At 37.4% G+C, this 22365-nt stretch overlaps 2 protein-coding genes across 6 annotated transcripts; one reads left to right on the plus strand and one right to left on the minus strand.

Moving 5' to 3' along the window:
• Nucleotides 1-319: 319 nt before the first annotated feature.
• On the minus strand, nucleotides 320-12146 carry LOC126599455 (uncharacterized). Of its 3 annotated transcripts, none has more exons than XM_050265836.1 (42): nucleotides 11926-12146; nucleotides 11695-11770; nucleotides 11118-11189; nucleotides 10937-11017; nucleotides 10755-10822; nucleotides 10568-10622; nucleotides 10436-10484; nucleotides 10106-10243; nucleotides 8228-8303; nucleotides 8034-8112; nucleotides 7887-7933; nucleotides 7545-7739; nucleotides 7214-7289; nucleotides 7043-7123; nucleotides 6891-6971; nucleotides 6732-6808; nucleotides 6581-6635; nucleotides 6437-6485; nucleotides 6163-6300; nucleotides 5922-6003; nucleotides 5746-5824; nucleotides 5550-5596; nucleotides 5176-5387; nucleotides 4981-5068; nucleotides 4689-4812; nucleotides 4470-4584; nucleotides 4310-4382; nucleotides 4097-4216; nucleotides 3715-3783; nucleotides 3439-3609; nucleotides 3306-3353; nucleotides 3000-3141; nucleotides 2776-2873; nucleotides 2545-2689; nucleotides 2312-2400; nucleotides 2130-2240; nucleotides 1969-2043; nucleotides 1487-1552; nucleotides 1197-1385; nucleotides 996-1106; nucleotides 826-906; nucleotides 320-673 (listed from the first exon to the last, which is right to left on the minus strand). In XM_050265836.1, the coding sequence occupies exons 1-42, from the start codon at nucleotides 12025-12027 to the stop codon at nucleotides 494-496; spliced, it is 4110 nt and encodes a 1369-aa protein (XP_050121793.1). In that variant the 5' UTR covers nucleotides 12028-12146; the 3' UTR covers nucleotides 320-493. The 3 variants fall into 3 exon arrangements, with proteins under 3 accessions (XP_050121793.1, XP_050121792.1, XP_050121794.1); XM_050265835.1 differs by having other exon boundaries at nucleotides 4470-4588; nucleotides 4693-4812; nucleotides 11926-12145; XM_050265837.1 differs by lacking the exons at nucleotides 10755-10822; nucleotides 10937-11017; nucleotides 11118-11189; nucleotides 11695-11770; nucleotides 11926-12146 and having other exon boundaries at nucleotides 4470-4588; nucleotides 4693-4812; nucleotides 10106-10260; nucleotides 10568-10628.
• A 5760-nt stretch (nucleotides 12147-17906) lies between these two features.
• On the plus strand, nucleotides 17907-22267 carry LOC126600292 (protein ALP1-like). 3 transcript variants are annotated; one of them, XR_007615409.1, is made up of 5 exons: nucleotides 17907-18217; nucleotides 19421-19871; nucleotides 19947-20172; nucleotides 20828-21688; nucleotides 21970-22267. XR_007615409.1 is itself a non-coding variant. In XM_050266879.1 (4 exons), exons 2-4 carry the CDS (start codon nucleotides 19431-19433, stop codon nucleotides 21337-21339), a joined length of 1179 nt encoding a protein of 392 aa, XP_050122836.1. In that variant the 5' UTR covers nucleotides 17907-18217; nucleotides 19421-19430; the 3' UTR covers nucleotides 21340-21754. The 3 variants fall into 3 exon arrangements, 1 of the variants encoding a protein (XP_050122836.1); XR_007615410.1 differs by having other exon boundaries at nucleotides 22019-22267; XM_050266879.1 differs by lacking the exon at nucleotides 21970-22267 and having other exon boundaries at nucleotides 20828-21754.
• The last annotated feature ends 98 nt before the right edge of the window (nucleotides 22268-22365 follow it).

A 22365-nucleotide genomic window follows, 5' to 3' on the forward strand; every position in this document is an offset into this window, starting at 1 on the left:
TTAAAATTATTAGTGTTCATTAAAAATTATTTTTTATTTTCTTAAGGATAAGTTTAGAAGTAAAAGGTTTTTGGGAAAAGTTGACAGTGCAGCGTGCTGCTGCAGTGCCGCTATACAGGTTCATAAAATTTTCAAAGGGATAACTTGACAAGGTTGTTGGGGTCAAGGGATGCCAATGCCCCCGCATTGGCTCCGCCAGTGGCCACAAGACTTAGCTATATCTGCAACTAGCAACCGATGATAAGAAAGAGTTTGCTCAAGAAAGACTGGACTCAAACTGCATGATAAACCCAAACGAGCCAAATCATCAGCAACAAAATTCTTTTCACGGTAAATATGATGAATTTCATAAGACTAATTTTGGTTCACGGATTCCCAATTCGACTAGTGAAAACAATATTCTTTTATTATTAGGGTCCCTAATTCGATTATTCATCAGCTTAAATTGTTATATCAACAGTTTAGCTTCATCTGTGATAATGCTCCTTCTCCATCAAGCCTTTCCTGCTGAACCAAATAGATGCATCTTCTCTGCAACCACTGCTTTCATGGCTTCCTTCGCCGACGCCATAACGTGGACCAGGTCTTTCTTCGAGTTGCTAAGGGAATCCGTGTAAGCTTTTCGCACCTCGGTGTTTACATTGAACTTCCTCACACCATGCTCTATGCATTCCTGTTCATGGAGCCAAACAGTTTACTTGGACATTAAGCTTTAAGTGGAAGTAATGCAAATGTAGCTTGGAAGCATCTTTGAGGATCTTCAACTTGTAAACGAAAACCTACGAACCCGAATTGTTTTGAAATCGCTATGGATAAACGCTGTACCTTTATAAGTTCCTTCGACAAACCAGAAGCGCCATGAAGCACCAGGAGGACTCCTTTCTTCGAACTCAAAGCATACAGATCCTGGCATAAGGAAAAATGAAATCAGTTGCGTAGAAATTCAACAATCTAACATCAGTAATAGCGCAGAATCGATAAGAGATTATCTCAACCTTAAGCAGATCGAGCCTCAGATTCGGGCCACTTGCAGGGTACTTTCCGTGCACATTTCCAATACAGACTGCCAAAGCATCTATCCCGGTTTTATCAATGAACTCCTCAGCCTGAAATTCGTAACGCCTTCTGATGATTAGGACAAGTTTAGGAGTGAAGGAAAGCTAATTCCAAAAAGTTGCAAGGAAAAAAAAAATAACCTGCTTAACATCAGTCAGCCTTGCTTCATAATCTTCGACAGTTAAATCATCTTCTGTCCCCGACAATCTCCCCAGTTCCGCTTCTACTAGCACGCCCTTTGAGTGAGCAAAGAATGCGACAAACTTGGTGTATGAAACATTCTCGGTAAATGATAGATGTGAACCATCCGCCATGACAGAATCAAATCCCTGGAAAGGTAAATACAGTTACTAACGCTCTCTATATATCGACTACATTCTGAGTGAAAATCAAAGCAATGTGCAAAAACAATGGTAAAATTTGAACTTACCAACTCAAGAGCTTCCACCAGATCTTGCTTTGAAGTTCCGTGGTCAAAGTGTACAGTTATGGGAACCTGCCGTAACATATACATTATCTCGATGTCTTGATGAAAGTGGAATTTTGAAATTATTGTCGATTTTTCATGTCCAACGCCATTTGTTATATCGTGATAATGTTTACCATGTTATACCATTACAACGCAAAACCATCATGACTGTTACAGCATGGAACTGTCACGCACAACAAGAGAGCCAAGTACTAGAGTCACAGACTAAAGCCTCAGAAGTGAGAAAGAGTGGATTGAAGGAAGTGTGTGTTTCCAACTTTCCATGCATACCGCTCGATACCAGATATCAGGGACTGGGATTAGGTTCAGTAATGACAGAGTTTTCCAATATTTGTAAGCAATAAGATGGCAGCCTTCGATTTAAAGAAAAAGAACGAGAAGTCACAACCTGAAACACATGTTGAAGAATATGTGCCACTTACACTGGCTTGTTCTGCAGCAGCGATACAACATGCAACCAACGGGATCCCTCCTTGCTTCAAGGCACCTGGATGGATCTGATAATAAATGAAAATTAGTAACATTGGGCTTTTTTTTTTTAACTAAATCAACGAGATTTATCTAATGTTTATACTCTTTTAACCTGTAATATAGCCGGACTTTGTTCTTCCTCTGCTGCAGCAACAACTGCCTCTACTCCTTCCAAATTATATACATTGAATGCTCCTACGGCATATCCACCCTTTTCTGCATTCTTTACATACATATTAAATTGTCAGTACGCGAGGTGAAAATATTTACGAAACTTCAATTTATGACCCTTACCAGAAGAAGCTCTTTGGTTGATGAAAGTCTGACTGAACGAGCCCAGGACTTCACGACCTCCGCCAACGCTCTTTCGTCACCAACATTACCTAAGAATGAATAATTTTAATAAGTTTTGTTGATTTATCATTGTTACAAAAAACTTAAGCTTTCTAGATGTGGACCAACTATTTTTGTTAGTGTAATACACGCTTTTAGTTAGCACAGAAATATTAGCGAACTCCAAAACTCACCAGGAAAAACAATGTATGGAACTCCCAGATGCCTACTCTCAGGACCTAGCTGCCATAAGGGAACACCAGCCAGGGCTTGTCCCACTATTTTTGCACATTTTGCTTCAAGAGCTTTCGTAGCAAGGTCAGATGAAGTGATTCCACCCTATATGGAGTGTAATTTCAGCAAGGAGGATACACATTCAATAACAGCGAAAGAGAACATTTTCTCATTTGAAAACGAATACGTACCTTTGCAAGAATGTAACGTGGTCTTGTAGTTATGCGTCTAACTATTTCCACCAGTGCCGAGCTAACTTTGAAGTTGATTTCCAAACTCTCAGAAGGAGCTGCCCAGTGGACAAGAAATCGCCATTTCAGAACAGTTTGGCAACAGCAGAGCAAGTTTTTAATGTGGTTTTCGCAAATATGATACATTAATATAAATCTCTGAACAAAAAGAAATGAAGACTAACTTTTTCCGGTAATAAGCTCCCGACTGGTCATTATTAGAGTGTCCTTCCGAGCTGTAAGGAAAATATCTGCCATCTCAGCTGCTCTACTGATTTCCTCCTCCCTCTCTTCTGTAGAACTCATGGCTACTTTAGCAACTGAAACCTACTTGTGGCATGTTCAGTTCTGAGTCAGTATCCGATGGCCATATTTGTTTGTAATTGTCTATTTGGGAAGACTAATTTCTAATTACAGTCTTGTGTTCAGAATTAACTGTAACTTAACAATTAAACATTAAATACTCGAGAGAGAGAGATTATGTTGGTCACCTCAATGCTTCTCAAAATCTGGCTGCACTGTAGTTTAAGCTCTTCCACCTATGAATTATGAGTGTGAGCCATGAGATAAAAATAAAATATAAGGAAGGTATCACTCAACATATATCCAGATAACTGGTTCAACCTGTTTTGTCGTTTTGGGAACATATGACCCGACAACTATGAGACCTCCGTTCCTTTCCTTGTTTATTCCTAGATCCTTGGGCAGAATTGGGGCTTTGGGGATAATTCCAATCCTGGCAGAAACAAAGCTAGCAGCAGTGCGACATAAGAAGCGCTTGCCTTTCAGTTCCGCCTATCACACCAAACAAAAACTCATAAAATGATCTGCCCGGAACTTGATGAATATATATTAGAAGTTTCATACAATAACATGGTATAAGTATAGCAGGGAATTTGCCTTGATCATTCCAGCTGCAAAAACAGCCATGTCCCTGTCACTAGCTGCGTTAACTATGCATGTTGATCCCTGTTTCATGTCACAAATTAAGAGTCAGAGGATATAAGTACACAGTATCTCACTAAACAACATGCTATTTTCGATCAGTAACTTCATTTATCGCAGGGATTCTTATCCTTTGACCCTTGTAAATTTTTGTAGCCTAGCACTCTTTCGCATCAAAACAAGTACGGAATTGATGCATTGGATGCACCTCCACCCATATTACACCATATATTATTAGTAGCTTAAAAATCCCTGTCCGTGGTGGAGAAATATAACCATTGTATTTTGCTTGCATGAAAGAGGGAGAGAGGGAGAGAGGCTGCTGGTTCCTCCGTACCTTCTGCAAACTGCAAAGACGCTCACAAATGGCATCTGGCCCACCTTTTCTTAGAATTTGGATAGAAATAGATGTAACACTACTGGCTGGTATGCGGCCTGCTGTTTTCTCCTCAACCCACTGCAGATAAGTTCAAATTTACAATTCAAGCTAATATCAATCATAATATTTGTCAAAGCTATGAATTTGAAGCACAACATATAAATATTAGACCTCGCGAAGGTTTGAAGATTTGTAGCCAAATGCAGCATCTTTAGCGAATCCTGTATCCCCTGCAGGGATAAGCCTGAAGAACCCATGAACCATAAACAATGTTAACTCACCATTAAATTGTTATTAAGTACTTTCTAACATGAAAATGAATGAATATTACTGATCCGAATCTGCAACATAGTGTATATCTCCAACAGTATAACGCCCTCCTTGAAGAAAAAAGGGGCAGATGATCCATGCATCCATCTCGCCCAGTACTGAAACAGCGGCATCAGCTTCCTAAACAGACAAGGTAGTCTCATCAAATGATATGACAAGTCCCCAGAGTGTTGAATGACTTTACAACATGATAATTCAATATGGTTAAAAGTCACAGTACTTGCCTCTGGGAAATGGCCACGCAAAGTTGAATCGCCTCTCAAAACTACTGTATAATCAGCATTTTTAACTGATTTGGCTGCAGTACGCAGGTTTGTGCAGATGTCTTTAATTAATGCAGTAGCCTGTAAAAACGTCAATCTACGTTACTATTTATGACCGAAGTAATTAAAGTAGGAAAAAAATCATTCCTTGGAATGAGATGAATGTTTTTCGTGAGGAATTTCTTTCTTATATAATATGAAGCATGATTTAAACATTAAACCTTGATGTGTTTACACATAGGCCTTTACCTTCTCAGAACTCAAGGCCCTGGAGTTGGTCAAAATGAAAAAGCATTTAGGACCTTTTCTGAACTGCTCCGTTAGTGATTCAACGGTCCTACAAAGAACAGTCACCATTTATAACAACTCTGGAATCTCAGCTCATTTTCTGATAAAACGGTATACATGGTTTCTATATAGCCTAAGGAAAATAAAGGCACTCACCATTCCGTCAATACCTCAATATCATGAACAGTTTGAGTTCCAGTTGGATCGTCATCAAGAACAACCAAAGTCTTTGAACTGTCCTGATTTAGTCTCTGTATTTCACCAGTGGGATCTACTGGCCACTCAACTGGGAGAGACTTCAAGACAACATCCTTCTTAAGAACCGGAAGTTTTGCTTCTACCTTAACACCCGTTAGTGTCTCATAAACCTGCATACATACAATTGCTTCAGTTAAACCACCGACTGCCACCACCATTAATTTATACTTTAACTTAGCACCCGCGTGGAATTTTGTTGAGATAATTTTACATGTGCTCAATAAACCAACTAACTTCAACTGAAAGAAAAAGCCAATAAAGCTTGCCCGTACCTTAACCACACCAGCATCATCTTGCCGACCCCAACCTGCAGCAGAACCTGCCCGACAGTTGAAACAAGTATTACTTTCCATAAGCAAGCTAGCAACTAAAAAGGAACCCAAAGGCCAACATTTGTCATATTCGGTGCAAAAAATGAAACGAGTATTAGTTTCCATACAGCATTAAGATCCTATGTATTTTTCGAACCTGACAGGAAGAGTTGATGAGCAACAGTCGATATATGAAGTGGAATTTTTCGAACTGAACAATCTTGAGAAACAATTCCCTGTAGACGATTGAATATTAGTACGCTGATAATCACTTATTATTATAATTGTAACTTGTTTCCATTAAAAAAATGCATGAGTGAATGTCCATCTGACCAGATCCTTCACAAAAATATCAAGTGCAGAATGCGGAGTATAATCATTGTCGAGCATGTGTGGAACACGATTTTCAAACATCCTACAATTGAAAATGTTTGCTGAAGGTTAACAATGATACTAGCTCACATCCTAATAGGAAAATTTGACATCAACAGTACATTTCCTCTTAAATTTGCAAGTTAAATAAACAAATTTAAGGTTTTGAGAAAGTAAGTACTTAAACAAGGAAGAAAGTTACCAGGATGTTCCCTCACTATTTGTGATGAAATCAAACAACGTCCTTGTATTAAGACCCAAACGAGCTCCAAAAGCCATTGATTCAGCTCCCGACGCTATATGAACTCCAGCAAGCAATTGATTAACCATCTTTACACCACTATAGAACAAAATATAAGAGGAATAAAGTAATGGAATTTCACCTCCAAGATAAAACGAAAAAATAGCGTCATAGACCTACAACGATCTAATAGACAATGAGATACGATATGCAACAAACATCGACTCAAAAGTACCTTCCAGCCCCACAGCCTCCTTTGATAACATAAAGCTTCTCGCTTAATGCTGTTCACAGAATATAGTCAATTACCAATCACAAAACTATTTATGAGAACCCTACATTCTGAAGCCTGATGAACCTTATCGTACACGCTTAGTACCTGAGAGGACTGCACCAGCACTCTTAAGAGCTTCATCTGTACCGGATGCCATAATCTGAGAAAGACACAAAAATCCAAAAATCAGTTAAAACCAAAACATTTGAATCAGCTATTAGGACAAAAGTCAAAACCAATGGTTGTTCTAGCACACCGTAAGTGCCCCCATGGAGGCTCTCACAACCCCACCAGAAACAGGAGCATCCACCAACTTGAAATTCTTTCCTTCATCTATAACATTTCAAAATCCTGAATTTAATTTCATCACAAGTAAAGCATAATTACTTAGTGCGAATGGAATGTAAAGACATACTTTGCAAGCGGTGTTCTAGTCGGCTCACAAATCCAGGAGAAACAGTGGATGAAAGGATAATAGAAGCTCCAGATGGAAGTGCTATCAAATACAGGAATATGGGGTTAGTCCTAATAAAACTGGAGTAGGGAAGCAGAGAATAATTTGTTTACCTGAAATAGCACCAAAGTCTCCATACAAAGCGCTCTCAGCTTGAGCTTCATTTGTGACCATTATTACCAGCACATCAACATCTAGGAGAGAAAATGCGTCAGAAACAGCGAGGTTATTGATCAAATTGTTTTAATCGCCTTCTACTTCTAGAACTTTTAATATGCATCTACCTTTACATACTTCTGCTGGAGAGCTTCCAATCGAGCCACCAGCATTGGCAAAACGAGTCAGTGTTGGTTTATATACCTGCATGCAAAAGAAGAAGGAAAATAGATCAGTTTGACCGGTATCTTAAACTATAGTGCCAATGTTGAACTTAATCAAGGGGTACAACAATATTAATGTAATTGTACACACACAAATGCAAGTGCATGTATCGACCCCCTATATGTACAAATACTGTTTAAGCATTGCTGTATGACGTCGGAAAATAGATGGTACGGGAGACCTCAGTTAAATACCAGTTTCTTGTTTCAATCAGGTTACAAACTGAGGACTTACATCATAACCACAAACAGAAAAGTTAGCTTTTAAAAGGTGAGTTGCCATTCCAAATCCCATTGCTCCAAGACCAATGAATCCAACTCGGTTGACGGTATATGATTTAGCAACAGTGTGGCTTGCCAATTCCTCAGGGATGTAAGTCTCAGCATTTGCTGCATCTAAAATTCTCACTCCAAGTTTCTTTTCCCAAACCTGTACAGCAATGTAAAGTGTAAGAATAAGAAAGAATAAGTTGACTTGACGAAACACATATTTCAAAACAATTTTGATGTAACATGGAGGAATTCAAGCTACAAAAATGTCTTAATAATATATTTTTGGGCTTAAGTATAAGACAACCTTAATCAATGTAGCATCTTCATCATCTGTGTTATCACTTGGAGACCCTGAAAAAGGAAATGTATGAGAAAATCTTAAGCACAAAGCTGGTCATTTCCAAAGATCGAACAATATAACGTTACTTGATTGTGTTCTGAGATTCAGTACCAAGAATAAGTTGCTGATGAGCAACTGCTAAAAGCGGGAGAGGAAAGCTAAGCGACTTGGCCAGATCCAATATAACCCTCTACAGAAAATCCCATTAGTCTTATGTAATGAGATATTGCCTTTGACAGAAAACAGCCAACACCAGTATTGAAGTTGATCGAATATAAGCACAAAAACTGTACAGTGTATCTTACCAAGTTTTGAACAAGAGTATTCAAACCATCTTTGGCAGCACCCCTTAAAAACTGAGGAATATGGTTCTTGAAAACCCTGAAATGAATAAATATTTATAATAGTGGGCAGTGTATGAAGTGATCAAACATATAATAATATGGGGTGATTTTGTGTAAAATCAATAAAAAGTTACAATATTAACAATATATCAACAATATTTATGTGAATTATAAATAGGTCAATCATGTATTGTGATACTTAAATGCATTTAAAAAAAAAAAATACAAAATCTGCCACTACAACTGGCACCCACTTCAATTGACACTCACTTTCTCATAGTTTTATATTTTGGAATAAGTCAATACAGATCTGCTTCTTGATTCTGTTTTTTACATTTGGATTCAGACACTGCATTGCAATGTCCATTTACTGGTTTCGTTTTTTCCATCACTCACATGCCACCTACATGTTCCTTTTTACATTCGGATTTAAACACTGCAATGCAGTGTCCGTTTCCTAGTTATGTTTTTACTTTTGGATTTAGACGTTTCAGACGTACGTTGCAGTGTTCATTTCCTGGTTCTGTTTTTTCTATCACTCACACGTCTCCTATGCTTCACACCTCGCACGACTCCTGATTTTTACATTTAGATTCAGACTCCGTTTCCTGGCTCTATTTTTTACATTTGGATTCAGACATTGTAATTCGTTTCATGGTTCTATTTTTTACATTTGGATTCGGACACTGCATTGCATTGTCCATTTCTCGTTTCTGTATTTTTTTAGTTGAGCAGACTCCTTCGTGTAAATGAAGGGAGGGAGAGAGAGAGTGATATAATATACATGTTCTAACTATTTATAGGATTCATATCCTTTATGGATCAATTCTATTGGGATAGAAATCCAACGGCCAAACCTCTTCATCTTCTCTCTTCCCCTCGACTCCTTTTTCTCCCTCACAATGCCACACCCCAACACTATTAACAAACCCCAAATTTATTTGCAGGTCATCTATGCTCTAAGTCTGATTTATTTTTTTGCTCTCTCTTACTATTTTAGCTTTTTATTTGTCGTCTCTTTCTTCTTCTTCATCTTTGAGATTTCTCTCTCTACTGTAACTTTGTTTCTCTCTACAATTCTTCCATAGTTATGGAAAAAATCTCTGCAACCAAAAGACATTGGTTTGCACGACCCCTCTATTTGTTGTTTCGTTAATATCGGCTAAGATTTTAGGGTCGAGGGACCTGAAATTGAGGGGTGTGACAGTGTTGGGGCTGATTTTGAGGAGGGTAAGGTAAGGGACTTGCTATTGGGGGTGGTGGGTTGGGTGGGTTATGGCAGTGCTGGGGCTAATTTTGAGGTGGGGTTGAATTTGACCTGGAATTGGGGGGTTGGTGGTTCGAGGTTGAGAGCTTTGAAGTGAGGGAGAAGAAAGAGTTGAGGGGAAGAGGGGAAGGAAAGAGATTTTCGCCGTTGGATTTGTATCAATTATGAGATCCATCTGTCCAAAGGATCCTCACAAAATTGATCCGGAGAGAATTTAAATCCCTATTTATAATAGCTTAAAACCCATATCACCTTCATAGAGAAAGAAAGAGAGAGAAGGATAGAAGAGTCAAATTCTAACTATTTATAATGACTTAAAGCCTATGTGACATTCATCATTGACCTATGCCTAATTAATAAAAATACATCATTGATTAAGTCTGAAACAAAAATATGTCATTGATATATGACTTAATAGTAAATTTTTTATTGACTTAATAGTAAAGTTTTTATTGACCTTATAGCGATGAACGATAAATCATATTCTCAATTGTATTTTGGCTTTGACTATAGAACATGATGCACTGTCATTAAAGAAATGTAGATAATAAGTTGAACGCGTAGGCACGAACCATGAGTTTCCCGCAGCATTAGATATGATATCGTATATTATCCACGGATGAATACCAGCTTTGGTGCCAAGAGAAATAGCCTCCAAAGAAGCAACAAGATGAATACCCTCAAGCAGTTCCTTAATCATCCTAATTTTGCTGCAATACCAAGGAAACTATAACATCATAAGACAAATACTATTTCTGTCTTTTCATACAAGCAAAACTAAGGGAGGGGGAGCAGATAAACATATATTGAACAAAACCAACATATTAGTTGAGTGACTATTCCTCCATTAAATACAGTTTTTTCGTATTCTTAACTACGTAAAAGGGTTACAAAGTGATTACCTTCCAGCGCCAACTTCACCCTCAAAAACATAAAGCTTATCGCACATTGCTGCAAGAAAGAAGTATCTTTCAATATCAGTCATTAAAAGTACCTTCCAATATCAGTATTGTAGTTTATTTAATGAATATTACCAGAGAGAACTGGCCGTGCTTTTAAAATGGCGTCTGACCCTCCGGAAGAAGCAATCTAAGGCATCAGAAAAACATTAGCACTAACAGTTAGGATGATTGGGGAGCGGGGGAGGGAGGGCAACGGGGGAGAACCTTCGCATCCACCACTACAAGCAAGAAATGGTAAATGGTGAGCAAGTGATCTTACAATGATCTTTCCATTTAAACCATCAGATACTCCCTTTGTGGCATATATATCTACAAGATCAGCTGTATCTGCAAGAATAACAAAACGTTAAGTGGTTATCTCAAATCTTAATAAAGATATCAAAACACATTTCTATATAACTCATCATCACATAATGCCAATGATATTAGGGGTTAAATTGCCTGTGAAACGCGTCCTTAGATTCTGAATAGACGATGGTAATATTGTTGAACGAAGTATGACAACAGTATCCTTCTGAAATCCTGCATCCGATGCATGTATGTATCAGTATATGTTTAAAGCAAATAGAAAGAATAATGGATATGGTATATAATGTCAAGATTCAATAAGCTTCGGAAGGACCTTTCGATGCACCCTCATCACTGAAGGTTGCATCATTTACTTGATCTGCTAATACAACCAAAGCTGCCACATCTGCAAGCCATTGCAAAGAAAGAAGAGCGGGGGATGAACATCACTACGTCAGCCCCTTTGTAAACTAAGATCAGAGATTTAATCCTAACAAATGATCACACTGGACCACAGGAAGTAAAATGTCAATGAACAGGAGATACGATGCGAAAAAAGCCATACAATATGCTAAGATTGAATAAACCTAGACAGAGATTTAAAGTTTGATCTGACGACATATCTAAATCGCCAAGTTTTCGACTTTACAATCCAAAAATAGATGCTTCAATCCGATGATGTTCAAGATCGTTGGTCTAATTAAAGTTCCGCCTTTTTGCACTACACAATACACACAAACATATATACGTAATACACACACACATATATATATATATATATATATATATATATATATATCAACCAATTTACTGTATATCAAGCTAACATTTGGCCAAGCTAGGAATGGTTAGTGCATAAAAGCAATAAATAGTCTGATCAAACCGGACTCCACGGATTGTATTGATATTACCTTTTCCTGCCTCCTCTGGGCCGCCACATCTGGTTCCTCCAAGCTTCAAAAACTCACTAATCAAATTCCCATCCATCTGCAGATGAAGCAATCGCTATTAGAAATCGAAAACATTTCCCCAAGATAAATCACTTCCAAATCCAAATCCAATCAAACTGAAAAGTAACACGGAAACAGAATCGAAACGAAAACGAATCGAGCAAAGTGAAGTCAAGGAGGAAACCGAGAGACCTCGAAAGCTTGGACTTTGTAGCCACTGCGGAGGAGAGAGGAAGCCAAGTCCAAGCTCAAGGCATCCAAGCCGACGAACCGAACAGCTCCCTTGGACGCCATTCCTGCTCTGCTTTCTTCTGCTGCTTTGATCGCTTGGTTTTTACAACGACTGTCACTGTCACTAAAAACCGGACTGACCAATTTTGATTCTTCACAAAAGGAGGGATGAAATTAAATTATTGAAAGTTGAAACTTGACAAATATATAGACGGATTTGCTGACGTGGACTTGGGTAGAGTCCTACGGATGCCAAACGTCTCCACGTTTCCATCGTTGTGCGCCAATCTTTGTTTTTTTCTCCATCTATTTTATTTACTATTTATTGGACATCTTCCACCTCAGTTTTGCGTTTTATTTCAAATTCATACGACTTTTTTTAATATAAAAGGGCTTCCAATTTCGTATTAGGGGTGTGATATCTACCCACTTCTTTTTACTTCTATCACAATTTTTTAGTTTTCGGCTGTAGGATCGAATGAATTAAAGAAGATCAACGGATATAAATTAACAAGGGGTGTATGAGAAGTAAAAATGGATGTGTGGATAGCACACCCCTTCGTATTAATGTCGTCGATAAAAAATTTGTTAAGTTGACTATTAAATAATGACATGATAAATTTATTATTTATAATTTGCTGACGTGATTATCAAATTTGTATCACGTGCCAAACAACTAATTGGAAACCTAATTTTTCTATAAATGTTTAAGAAAAAATAAAATTTAGTTAGGTTTTAAATTATTAAAAAAATAGTGAAAAACAAGCAGCTACCCCCTTTCCTGTCACCACCGCACCTCTCTTTCTCGTTTTAGATCTACAAACTCCTTAAACCACTTTTACTTCCTTTTGTGCTTTTCCTTTTCCTTTATATGTGGAGAAAAAAAATAGTGAAACGACGAAAAATGGTATTTTTGTATTGGCAGTAATTTTTAAGGGTCTGTTTAGTATTTTAATAAAAAAAAAATCATCATTTTTAAAACATCTCTAAGAACAATTTTCTTTAAAATTTAAAAATTTGTTTGGTACAAAATTCACAATTGTTTTTAAAGAAAAAAAATCTCATCCTACACTAGGAACTTCTAAGAGCAAGTCCACCCTTAAGGATTTTGTGCCAGCACCCAGCCCATTTATCCACTCCAGTGAACAGTAACAGACTCCAATGAACAGTAATAGGCCAATGCATCTCCACCCCTAAAAAAATATGCTGGCACCCAGTGAAAAAATACGCTGGCACAAACGATCTCCACCCCTACAAAATGCTCACCCAGCCCATTTAAAATATTTTTAAATTTTTTCTAAAAGAATAAAAAAATAAAATAGTTTTAATTTCGGATAGGATTTTTAACCAATCTCGTCGCGCTATGTGTTATTATCTGAACGTACTATTTTGTTAATAGATTTCCGCTAAGATTTTCAACCAATCCCGACACGCCACGTGTCACTTCCGTTTTACAATAATTTAGCCAAGATTTCGATAAGATTTTCAACCAATCATGTCATGTCACGTGTCATTATCCGAACGTACTATTTTGTTGATAGATTTCCGATATGATTTTAGACCAATCCCGACATGCCACGTGTCACTTCCGGTTTACAATAATTTAGCCAAGATTTCAATAAGATTTTCAATCAATCACGTAGTGCCACATGACATTGTCCATAACCTCATCCTTTCTTTTTTTGTCCATATAAACCCTACATCCCTACGATGCGGGTCCTGCCTCTGAAAGGCTGTCGGGCACTTGCGCCAGGCAAACAGCCCGGCTTCTTGGTCAGTCTCTTTTGGGCTAGCCCATAGACCATCTCGGGCTGGGTACCAGTCAAGTTGAAGGGGTAGACTAAATTGACAAGGTGATGGCCTTGTTTTTAGACAGGGTGATGGGCAATGTCCACTCCGGTGGACTTGCTCTAAATTCAATAGAGAGAAAGAGGAGAGAGAAGGAAATGAACGAAAGAGAAGAGAGAATAGAAAAGGATAAGAAGAGAGAAGATTAGAAGAACAAGTATTAGGTGTGAGAGGAAACATAAGAGATTCAAGATTCAAATAAAATATCAAACATGCCATAAGGTTTAAAGCTTTTATTAATGGATTGTGTTGTGGGAGAAGAGAGAGAAGAAAAGACGGTGAACATGAGAAGTTGAAGACATTAGTGGACAAATTTGACTGTCACATCAGCGAAAATAGAATGCTAAAATTTGTGACATCAGTATTTTATTAACTTAATCAATTTTCTAACGATTGTACGATATTAGACAAAATCTTAAGCCATTTTATGAAATTGAAAAAATTAAAAGACATTGTGTCAATTTAAAATTAAATGAAAACCTAAAAGCATTGTTATTCTTAGCCTAACGCTGCATAGGCCCTAGGCAACTAGTCACCATTCCGATTAATTATCTAAGCGTTTAAAATTAAAAAAATGCACCTATATCTACTTAGATGCCCATCTAGACCACCTAAGCCTCCGTCTAGGTTGCGACTCTCGCTTACACATAAAATAGACAACTCTCATTTTACATTTTATTTTCAATAAAATGTAAGAGACTTGTTGAATACTTATATTATGTTTGTTCTATATTTTCATTATGTTCTAAAACTTTATATTTTATATGATATTCTATTTTGTAATATATGTATCACAATGCAATTGCGTATTTTTTAAATATAAGCCTGCACTTACTTATACAATATATATACTTAAATTTGTCTAATCTGCCTACACTCTCACCTTGATCCATCTAGCCACCTATGTGTTAGGTCTCAATTTTATGCCAAACTAGCACCTAGCGTTTTTCAAAACATTGTGTGATAGAGTAAAATATGATTTAGCTTACTTTTTTAGGTTTTATATATGGGTGTGGAGGTGGTCATCTACTTTTTTATCCTTTTGGATGGTTGGAGGTGCAATTGAATCTAATCCAATGTGTAGCATGATGACGATGACGAGACGATGACTCAGAAATGCACTTTTCCACATTAAACAATAGTTTCAGGTTCAATCATTATACGTCGCTTCCCGCATATGAGGTGACCCCGTGATAGTAAGTAAATTCTTTTGGTAATAAATATGGGCCTTTTCTGCGAATATTTTATTTTATTATAAAAGTTTTTTTTTTTTTTTGGATCAAACGAAAAATTTTATTAGATTAATCACCGACAGGGTTCGAACTCACGTCGTCATGCAAGAGCTCAACTCTTTTCCATCCCACTTTGAAAGATTTTTTTTCTTTCCAAATTTGAAAGAATGATTTTAAGGAAAACTAACGAAAAGTAAAAAAAACTTTAGTTTTAATGAAAAATGACAAATAAAGATGTAAGTTAATAGTACCAGGAAAGGTAAAAATATGATTTTTCGTTAAAAGTGAACAATTCGGAAGTGTTTCGTTACAACTCCCATGATTTTAACATGTACTATTTTTGCACTTGTTTAGTTTTATCGCTCAATTCTTTATTGATTTATTCAATTTAAAAGTAAAATTAAGAATATACATAAAAATAAAAGTAAATGACTACAATTTTTTCATTATAAAAGTTTAGACTGAGAGGCTATCCAATCCCTAAAGAGGAATTTACACTAAACACATAATGATATGGGTCGTTCAAGTGCTCAAAGAAATGACTCATCGAAAATATTAATAAAAAAATTGGCGTTGCACACACTTTTTGGAATGCAACGGGGCATCTGGCACTATTTAGTTGTTTCCTCTGTGAGCTAACTTTTTAACTTCGCTCCGAATTATGAGTGTGAAATATATATATATATATATATATATATATATTATAGGAAGCTTCATGGTGCACTGCATGTTAGGAACATGAGAGAAACCAAATGAAGGAAAAACACAAAAGCTTGGCTGAAAGCTTCATGTCTAACTCTGCACAACGATGTCGATGTTGTCCCAAAAATGAAAAACCCTCTGCACAAAGACAAAATTTAGGAAATTTCTCTTATATTTGGGGAAGTGACCTACCTGTCCTGACACTTGTTGGAACGAAAAAATTTGGATCCTCCAATCCTTCAACAAGTAATCTTATAACCAGGTTAAGAAACCCACGATTTCATTCTTCATTTGCCATTAATGAGGGAAGCAGGAGGTACTTACTGCCTACAAGAACACTCCGACACTTAAATCAATCTTTCGCTCCAACAACATTCGAGATGCCCATTTGAATAATAAAAACCCTTGTATTTTAGTCTGCCAAATGACATGCTACAAGCACTAGTACAATTTTAATGGGTATTTTCCTCAAATTTATAAGTGACAAATCTTAAATTTGGCTTGCATGAATGGCAAGCTTGATTCTATATTATCATTGACCTTAATGTGCGACTTAGTACATCTTTGTACCCCAATACCGTTGTTTCAAATTTGCTTGTCTATATGACATCACGTTATGAGTTCGGGACAATGTCCCTTTGGCGTCCCCTCATTGCACGTGAGGTCATCTCCAACCGAATGAGGGCTAAAGGACTCCCTTTAACCCTATAGCCTTGCAATAAATTATATTTTAATGAACAGTGCTATGTCATATTTTATACCATCTCCAACCGATGGGGCCAAATGGCCATAGGCCAAACATACCCCTTTGACAATAAACCATCTCCAACCGAGGAGGTCAAAGGATTATAGGCTAAACATAATTTATTATTTTAATTAAATTAATATGGTTAATTAAATTAAACTAACATATTAAAATAAGGTTTTTGGACATATTTTGAGTGCCACTTGTCGCCAAATGAATAAGCCTCCGGATTTCTTATCTTTATATAATCTCAATAATTTTTTGGATATGATTTCAAGCAACACATGTTGCTAACGTGAGTAACTCTTCAAATTTCTTATCTTTATGTAATCTCAATAATTTTTCGGATAAGATTTCGAGTGACACGTGTCGCTAAAGTAAGTAACTCTCTAGATTTCTTATCTTTATGTAATCTTAATAATTATTTGGATAGGATTTTGAGTGCCATATGTTGAGATGTAATTGGTTGTGCAAATTTTAGATATGATTCTTATTTACGTGACACTTCTTATCTTCAACTTTCAATGTTGTAGGAATGTTGTAGGTATTTATAGGAAAAAAAATTAGATTTTTTTTTAATTTGTCCAAAAAAATTTCAAATTCCAATAGTAACCTAACGGTAGCATAACGTTAGCTACCTGTTGCTAGCTGGTGTTATGCTTACGCCAAGTAGCTGTTAGCATTCAAATGGGCTGAGTTGGAGGGCTGGCTGGAAATGGCTAGCCGTGGAGCTCAAGAGCTGGCAAAATGTCAAGCTTGACATTTTGGCGATGGATGGATGGCTGGCTGTAAATGGCTAGCCCGCTGGCCTGATTTGGAAGTTTAGGTCTGGTGTGGCTCGCAAGCCCTTTGGCCTTGTCCTCGGTTGGAGATGATTTTTGTGTCATTCCGAGCTATTTTAACCCTATGGCCCTTTGGCCGAGTTGGTTGGAGATGGTCTAAGTCACTGTCGAGTTTGATGCCTTCATTAGGCCTAGAATGGAGGAATTAATTTGGGCTTTCTGAAAAAACACTCCTACAAAATAGGGTTTCTTGAGAAATCTAGCTTTAGCCCAAAAAGAGAAAGAGAGAAAAAAACCCTCCCACCCGACAAACAAACGGGCTGTGTTTGTTTTACTTATGTTGTTTTCAAATCATATCCATTATGTTAACGGATCATGTCGTGTTAAACTTGTTGTCTTACAATGTTCTTAACAACTAATTCAATAATGAACAGATTCGTTAACGGGTTGTTTCGTGACGAGTAACTCAAGAAAGTGTCATGTTTAATGTTTATGTATGACAAACGATATCTTATCAGATTCTTAAAGAGTGACTTGATTTTTTAACAAGTTCTTAACATATAACTAAATAACAGCCCGAATTATTAACATGTTGCTCAAAACTTATTATTTTCGTATCATTTCGTGTCAAAGTATCGGTAGCAAAAGAAATTGGCAGCCTACCCTCCTCCCCCAGTCTGAAGTTTGCAGAAGACTGCAAATTACAAATTTATCGAGAAAATAAAAAGGAGAGAGAGCGAGAGACGGCAAAGTGCAAACGGACACGCACAGAATCAACGGAGAATGTGACGTCACTCAGTGGCTCACCTCACTCACTCATAACTCCCTCAAATTCAAAAACCCAACGATTCTGTTCATCTCACACATTTCTCTCGTTCCGCCCCCAAGCCGCCGGCGACGACGTCGTTTGCCTCCTGAAGTTGCAGAAGCTCAGCTCTCCGCAGGTATGGGCGTTCGATTTCGATAAATTCTCACTTGGGTTTTGTTTAGCGGCGATTATAATTTCGTTCGTTCAACTTGGATTTTAATCTTTTGGTTAATTTCATTCAAATTGCAAGTAGAATTCGTCAGAAATTGATTTTACATTCGGTCAATTTCTTATTTCAGATTATAGAATTCAGCATAATTGCGTACAATTTCTGTTGATGTCCATTTGAATGTGTAATTTCTGTGTGTGATGCTTTAGTGGTTAGGTCTGCACATATTAGATTCTGGGTTTCTGTAGTTTTCGAGTTTGATGAAGTTTTCAGGCAACTTTCGCGGTTTTCTGCGTAGATTATTTGTTACCCTGTTTGTGATTGCATTGTTTTGGTTTATGTTTGTAGTCGTTTTTATGAAATTTATCCAGTTGGTGTAGCTTGGTTTAGCATTAGCTAGTACTTTAGTCTCCCCTGTCTATTGAATGCTGATATTTTCGGGCTTTGGACGCTTATACAACGACTAATGTGAAGGAAGTACACATTTCAGTGCACTGCCACATCTTAGAACCTTATTCTGTGTGTGTTGATGCACGCGTGTGCTTCTGTTACTAACATTACGAGTGTATCAGTGAAAAAGACCTTAAAATAGATTAGGGCTAAGTGTTTAGAAAATATTGATGCAGGTGACTCCTTCATTCGCTAAAATGAAGGTTAACTTGAGTTGAGTCTAAAGTACTTGAATTTGAGAGAGCGAGCATCCGTAATTTTCTGCATTTCTTCGCTACCAGACTTTAGTGTCTTTATCTTACTCTTCATCTTTTCTTTCCATGTGTATTGAATGGTTCATATTATGGTCTCATCATCATTTAAAGATGGTCGCTCTTCGTGTCTAAATTAATGTACTCAGTTATCCTGGTGGATTCATAGATTTTCACTTTTAAGGCGATTTACAAAAGTATCAATGTTGTAGAATGCTTATGAGGAAGCAACTCCTCTTTGAATTATGGGGTTTAACAGTTGACACTCTTTCTTGTTCATATATGACCTTTTCATTTAGAAATCATGTAATTTCGATATCATTTAGCTGGCAAGAGTTGTTAAGCTGTACTCTCTTATTGATGTATTCTATTCCAGTATAGAATCTATTCCTTTTGTTTTGTCATTTCTTTATGTTTGACCTCCATCCATATAATTTCTGATATTCAATGCATACATCGCTGTGCAAAGGTCGTTGGTAATGGAGATCTCTGATGATGAAAAGGATACAGTCTATGAGAATTATATACCGAAAGAACTCAGTCATGCTTTATCATCTACTGGTGCAAAGTTTATAGATGAAGTCCTTAATGGTCAAAATGAACGCTGTTTAGAGAACTTTCGCATGGATAAGCATGTCTTCTACAAGTTGTGTGATATTTTGCAAGGAAAAGGCCTACTGCGCCACACAAATCGAATCAAGATTGAAGAGCAATTGGCCATGTTCTTGTTCATAATTGGTCATAATCTACGGACTCGAGCTGTTCAAGAGTTATTCCGTTATTCCGGAGAAACCATCAGTCGTCATTTCAACAATGTCTTAAACGCAGTAATGGCAATTTCGTTAGGTTTCTTTCAGCCTCCAGGATCTGATGTTCCTCCCGAAATTTCAGAAAATCCTAGATTCTATCCATATTTTAAGGTAATCCCACAGTAACCAAGTATGATATGTATCTCGTTTCTATGTGATTTACAATTCAAAAGTTTTATCCTATAGGATTGTGTGGGAGCAGTTGATGGCATACACTTCCCGGTGATGGTGGGGGTAGATGAGCAAGGACCTTTCCGCGACAAGAATGGCTTACTTTCACAAAATGTTCTGGCTGCTTGCTCATTTGATCTCAAGTTCCTTTATGTCTTGGCTGGTTGGGAAGGCTCTGCTTCAGATTTGCAAGTTTTGAATTCTGCTCTCACCAGACGAAACAAATTGCAGATGCCAGAAGGTATTGCCAACCCGAATTGGACTATTAAATGCTCGGTTAACGTAGAAAACTGTGTTTCCTCCTTAAATTGATAGTCATTAAAAAAGTATTCTTCTGTTTAGTTGATTTCATATTGTTATCATATATAAAAACCAGCATGCTAGCGCGAGTGTGATGCCAATATGGACACAAGTTTGATTGCCTGATTATGGATCATAATTCATGTCAATCACTAAACATCCTTGAATGTGAGATTTTCTGTTGGACAAAGTTGTCCTTTCCTATTCTGTGAAATTACACTGAAGCCACCATATGAAGTGTGAACTCTCTTACACATCTGTTACATTTTGGTGGACATATTTGTCCCATCTTCCTTCCAAAGAGCAGCTCTATCTTGGCTAGCTCGCTTCATAATGGGGGAGGATGTAGTGGATTTGCATTTTCAACTGTCAAAATACAAGGCAGATTAAATAGATTATAATTTACTTATTAGACAATAATTTCTAGAAGTAAATGTACTGTCAAAATTAGATATGAACTGGAAACTGCGGGATCCCATGTATGCAACACATGGTGGTTTACTTGTTTGGAAAATATATAGAAACGATCTTATTCTGTCAATACTACAATTACTGTGGGATCTTACTACCACTGTTGGGATCAAAATTTGTAACAGGCAAATACTACCTCGTGGACACCAAGTATCCAAACATGCCTGGCTTCATTGCTCCGTATCCTGGTATACCTTATCACTCAACGGAGTTTCCTAGTGGTTATCACCCTCAAGATGCAAAAGAGCTATTTAATCAGCGACACTCAGTATTACGAAATGCATCTGATCGCACTTTTGGGGCTTTAAAAGAACGCTTCCCTATATTGATGTCAGCCCCTCCGTACCCATTACAAACACAAGTCAAATTGGTTGTGGCAGCTTGTGCCCTACACAACTTCATCCGTGAGGAGAAACCAGATGACTGGATCTTTAAAATGTACGAAAAGGACACCATACTGCAAATGGAGGAATCAATTCCCCCGTTAGGGGAGGTGGAGCAACCAATCATGCATTTTGAAGCCTCTGCTTTGGACATTGCTTTTGAAACCGAAGAACTGGAATTCACTTCGCAGATGCGGGATTCGATTGCAAGTGAAATGTGGGATGACTATATCCATGATTTATCTCCCATGTAGATCAAATTGATTATGGTCACAGATTCAAGCCAGATTGACATTTTTTCTGGGTTGGAGTCCACGACAACCAGATGAAGGTTTCGTTAATGTACATTTCTACTTCTGTTTATAGAAAAGGAATATATTGGTAGGGTTTAGAAAAAGCAATCATTTGGAGGGGGTTGATGTTGCTGGCTTTTCCACCACCTTACAGCTGAACTCCAAAAGCATGAAGCAGGAAACTTTGAAGATTGGGAGTGCATGTGTGGTAGGGAATACAATCTGTGACAGAAAAAGCAAGTGTTAAAGTGGTGGATCTACATTTCCATGTAAAACTGGCTGGTTTAGCAGTGGATTTGATCACTTTTTGGTACTATTATCTTCACTTTTTTGTCTGGTCCTCCATTATTTTATTTTATTGACTTTTTTGATATTATTATCTATTTCCGGGTGACTTTTTTTCGTATTATTATCTATTTTATTGCCTTTTGGTGCACCGGGATATTAATGGGGTATGATGAAGCTATAGGATCTTTGTTTTCAATCTCATCCGTTCATTTCAAGCAATATGATCATGTAGATTTTCCGCTTGTTTTCTTATTATTTGCTTAGATAAACACAAGTGTTCAGTGTTTAATGTGGTATTTCCAGGTTTCTAAAATTGTACCTGGGGAAAGCATAACTGAATACTGCAGTGCAGGTGACTATTTGTCAGACTCAGGGACCAAATTATAACGACCATCAGATCGTGCACGCCGGTGAGTGGCCAAGGCCAGGCGACTTCACCAGTGCTCGCGGAGAGATCCTACTGTGTATTCCGGGTACATTCCTGGCACCCAAGATTTCTCTCTTGTATGCATTTTACGTTTCGTGATAGATAAGAGATTCTACTGAGTAATCGGAGATATTAACCCCTTTATATGTCTCGCTCAAATGAGTGGGAGATGTATCTACTCTTGCACCCAAGTTTTTCTCGTAAGATAGGACGTCCTACCAGCCATATGGAGTTTGATATGGAGGCAGATTGTCTGCCTTCCTGTTATGGTG

The sequence above is a fragment of the Malus sylvestris genome, chromosome 14 (genome assembly GCF_916048215.2).
Source record: "Malus sylvestris chromosome 14, drMalSylv7.2, whole genome shotgun sequence".
Lineage (NCBI taxonomy): Eukaryota > Viridiplantae > Streptophyta > Magnoliopsida > Rosales > Rosaceae > Malus > Malus sylvestris.

What these genes read in the sequence shown, in the direction of transcription:
- LOC126600292 (XM_050266879.1), top strand. Translation starts at nt 19,431, where the DNA reads ATGGAGATCTCTGATGATGAAAAGGATACAGTCTATGAGAATTATATA. An exon ending in GATTCTATCCATATTTTAAG is followed by an intron (nt 19,872 to 19,946) that starts GTAATCCCACAG and finishes TTTATCCTATAG; the next exon opens with GATTGTGTGGGAGCAGTTGA. An exon ending in CAAATTGCAGATGCCAGAAG is followed by an intron (nt 20,173 to 20,827) that starts GTATTGCCAACC and finishes AATTTGTAACAG; the next exon opens with GCAAATACTACCTCGTGGAC.
- LOC126599455 (XM_050265836.1), bottom strand. Translation starts at nt 12,027, where the DNA reads ATGGCGTCCAAGGGAGCTGTTCGGTTCGTCGGCTTGGATGCCTTGAGC. An exon ending in AGCACGGCCAGTTCTCTCTG is followed by an intron (nt 10,485 to 10,567) that starts GTAATATTCATT and finishes TCTTTCTTGCAG; the next exon opens with CAATGTGCGATAAGCTTTAT. An exon ending in GGCTGACTGATGTTAAGCAG is followed by an intron (nt 1,107 to 1,196) that starts GTTATTTTTTTT and finishes TACGAATTTCAG; the next exon opens with GCTGAGGAGTTCATTGATAA.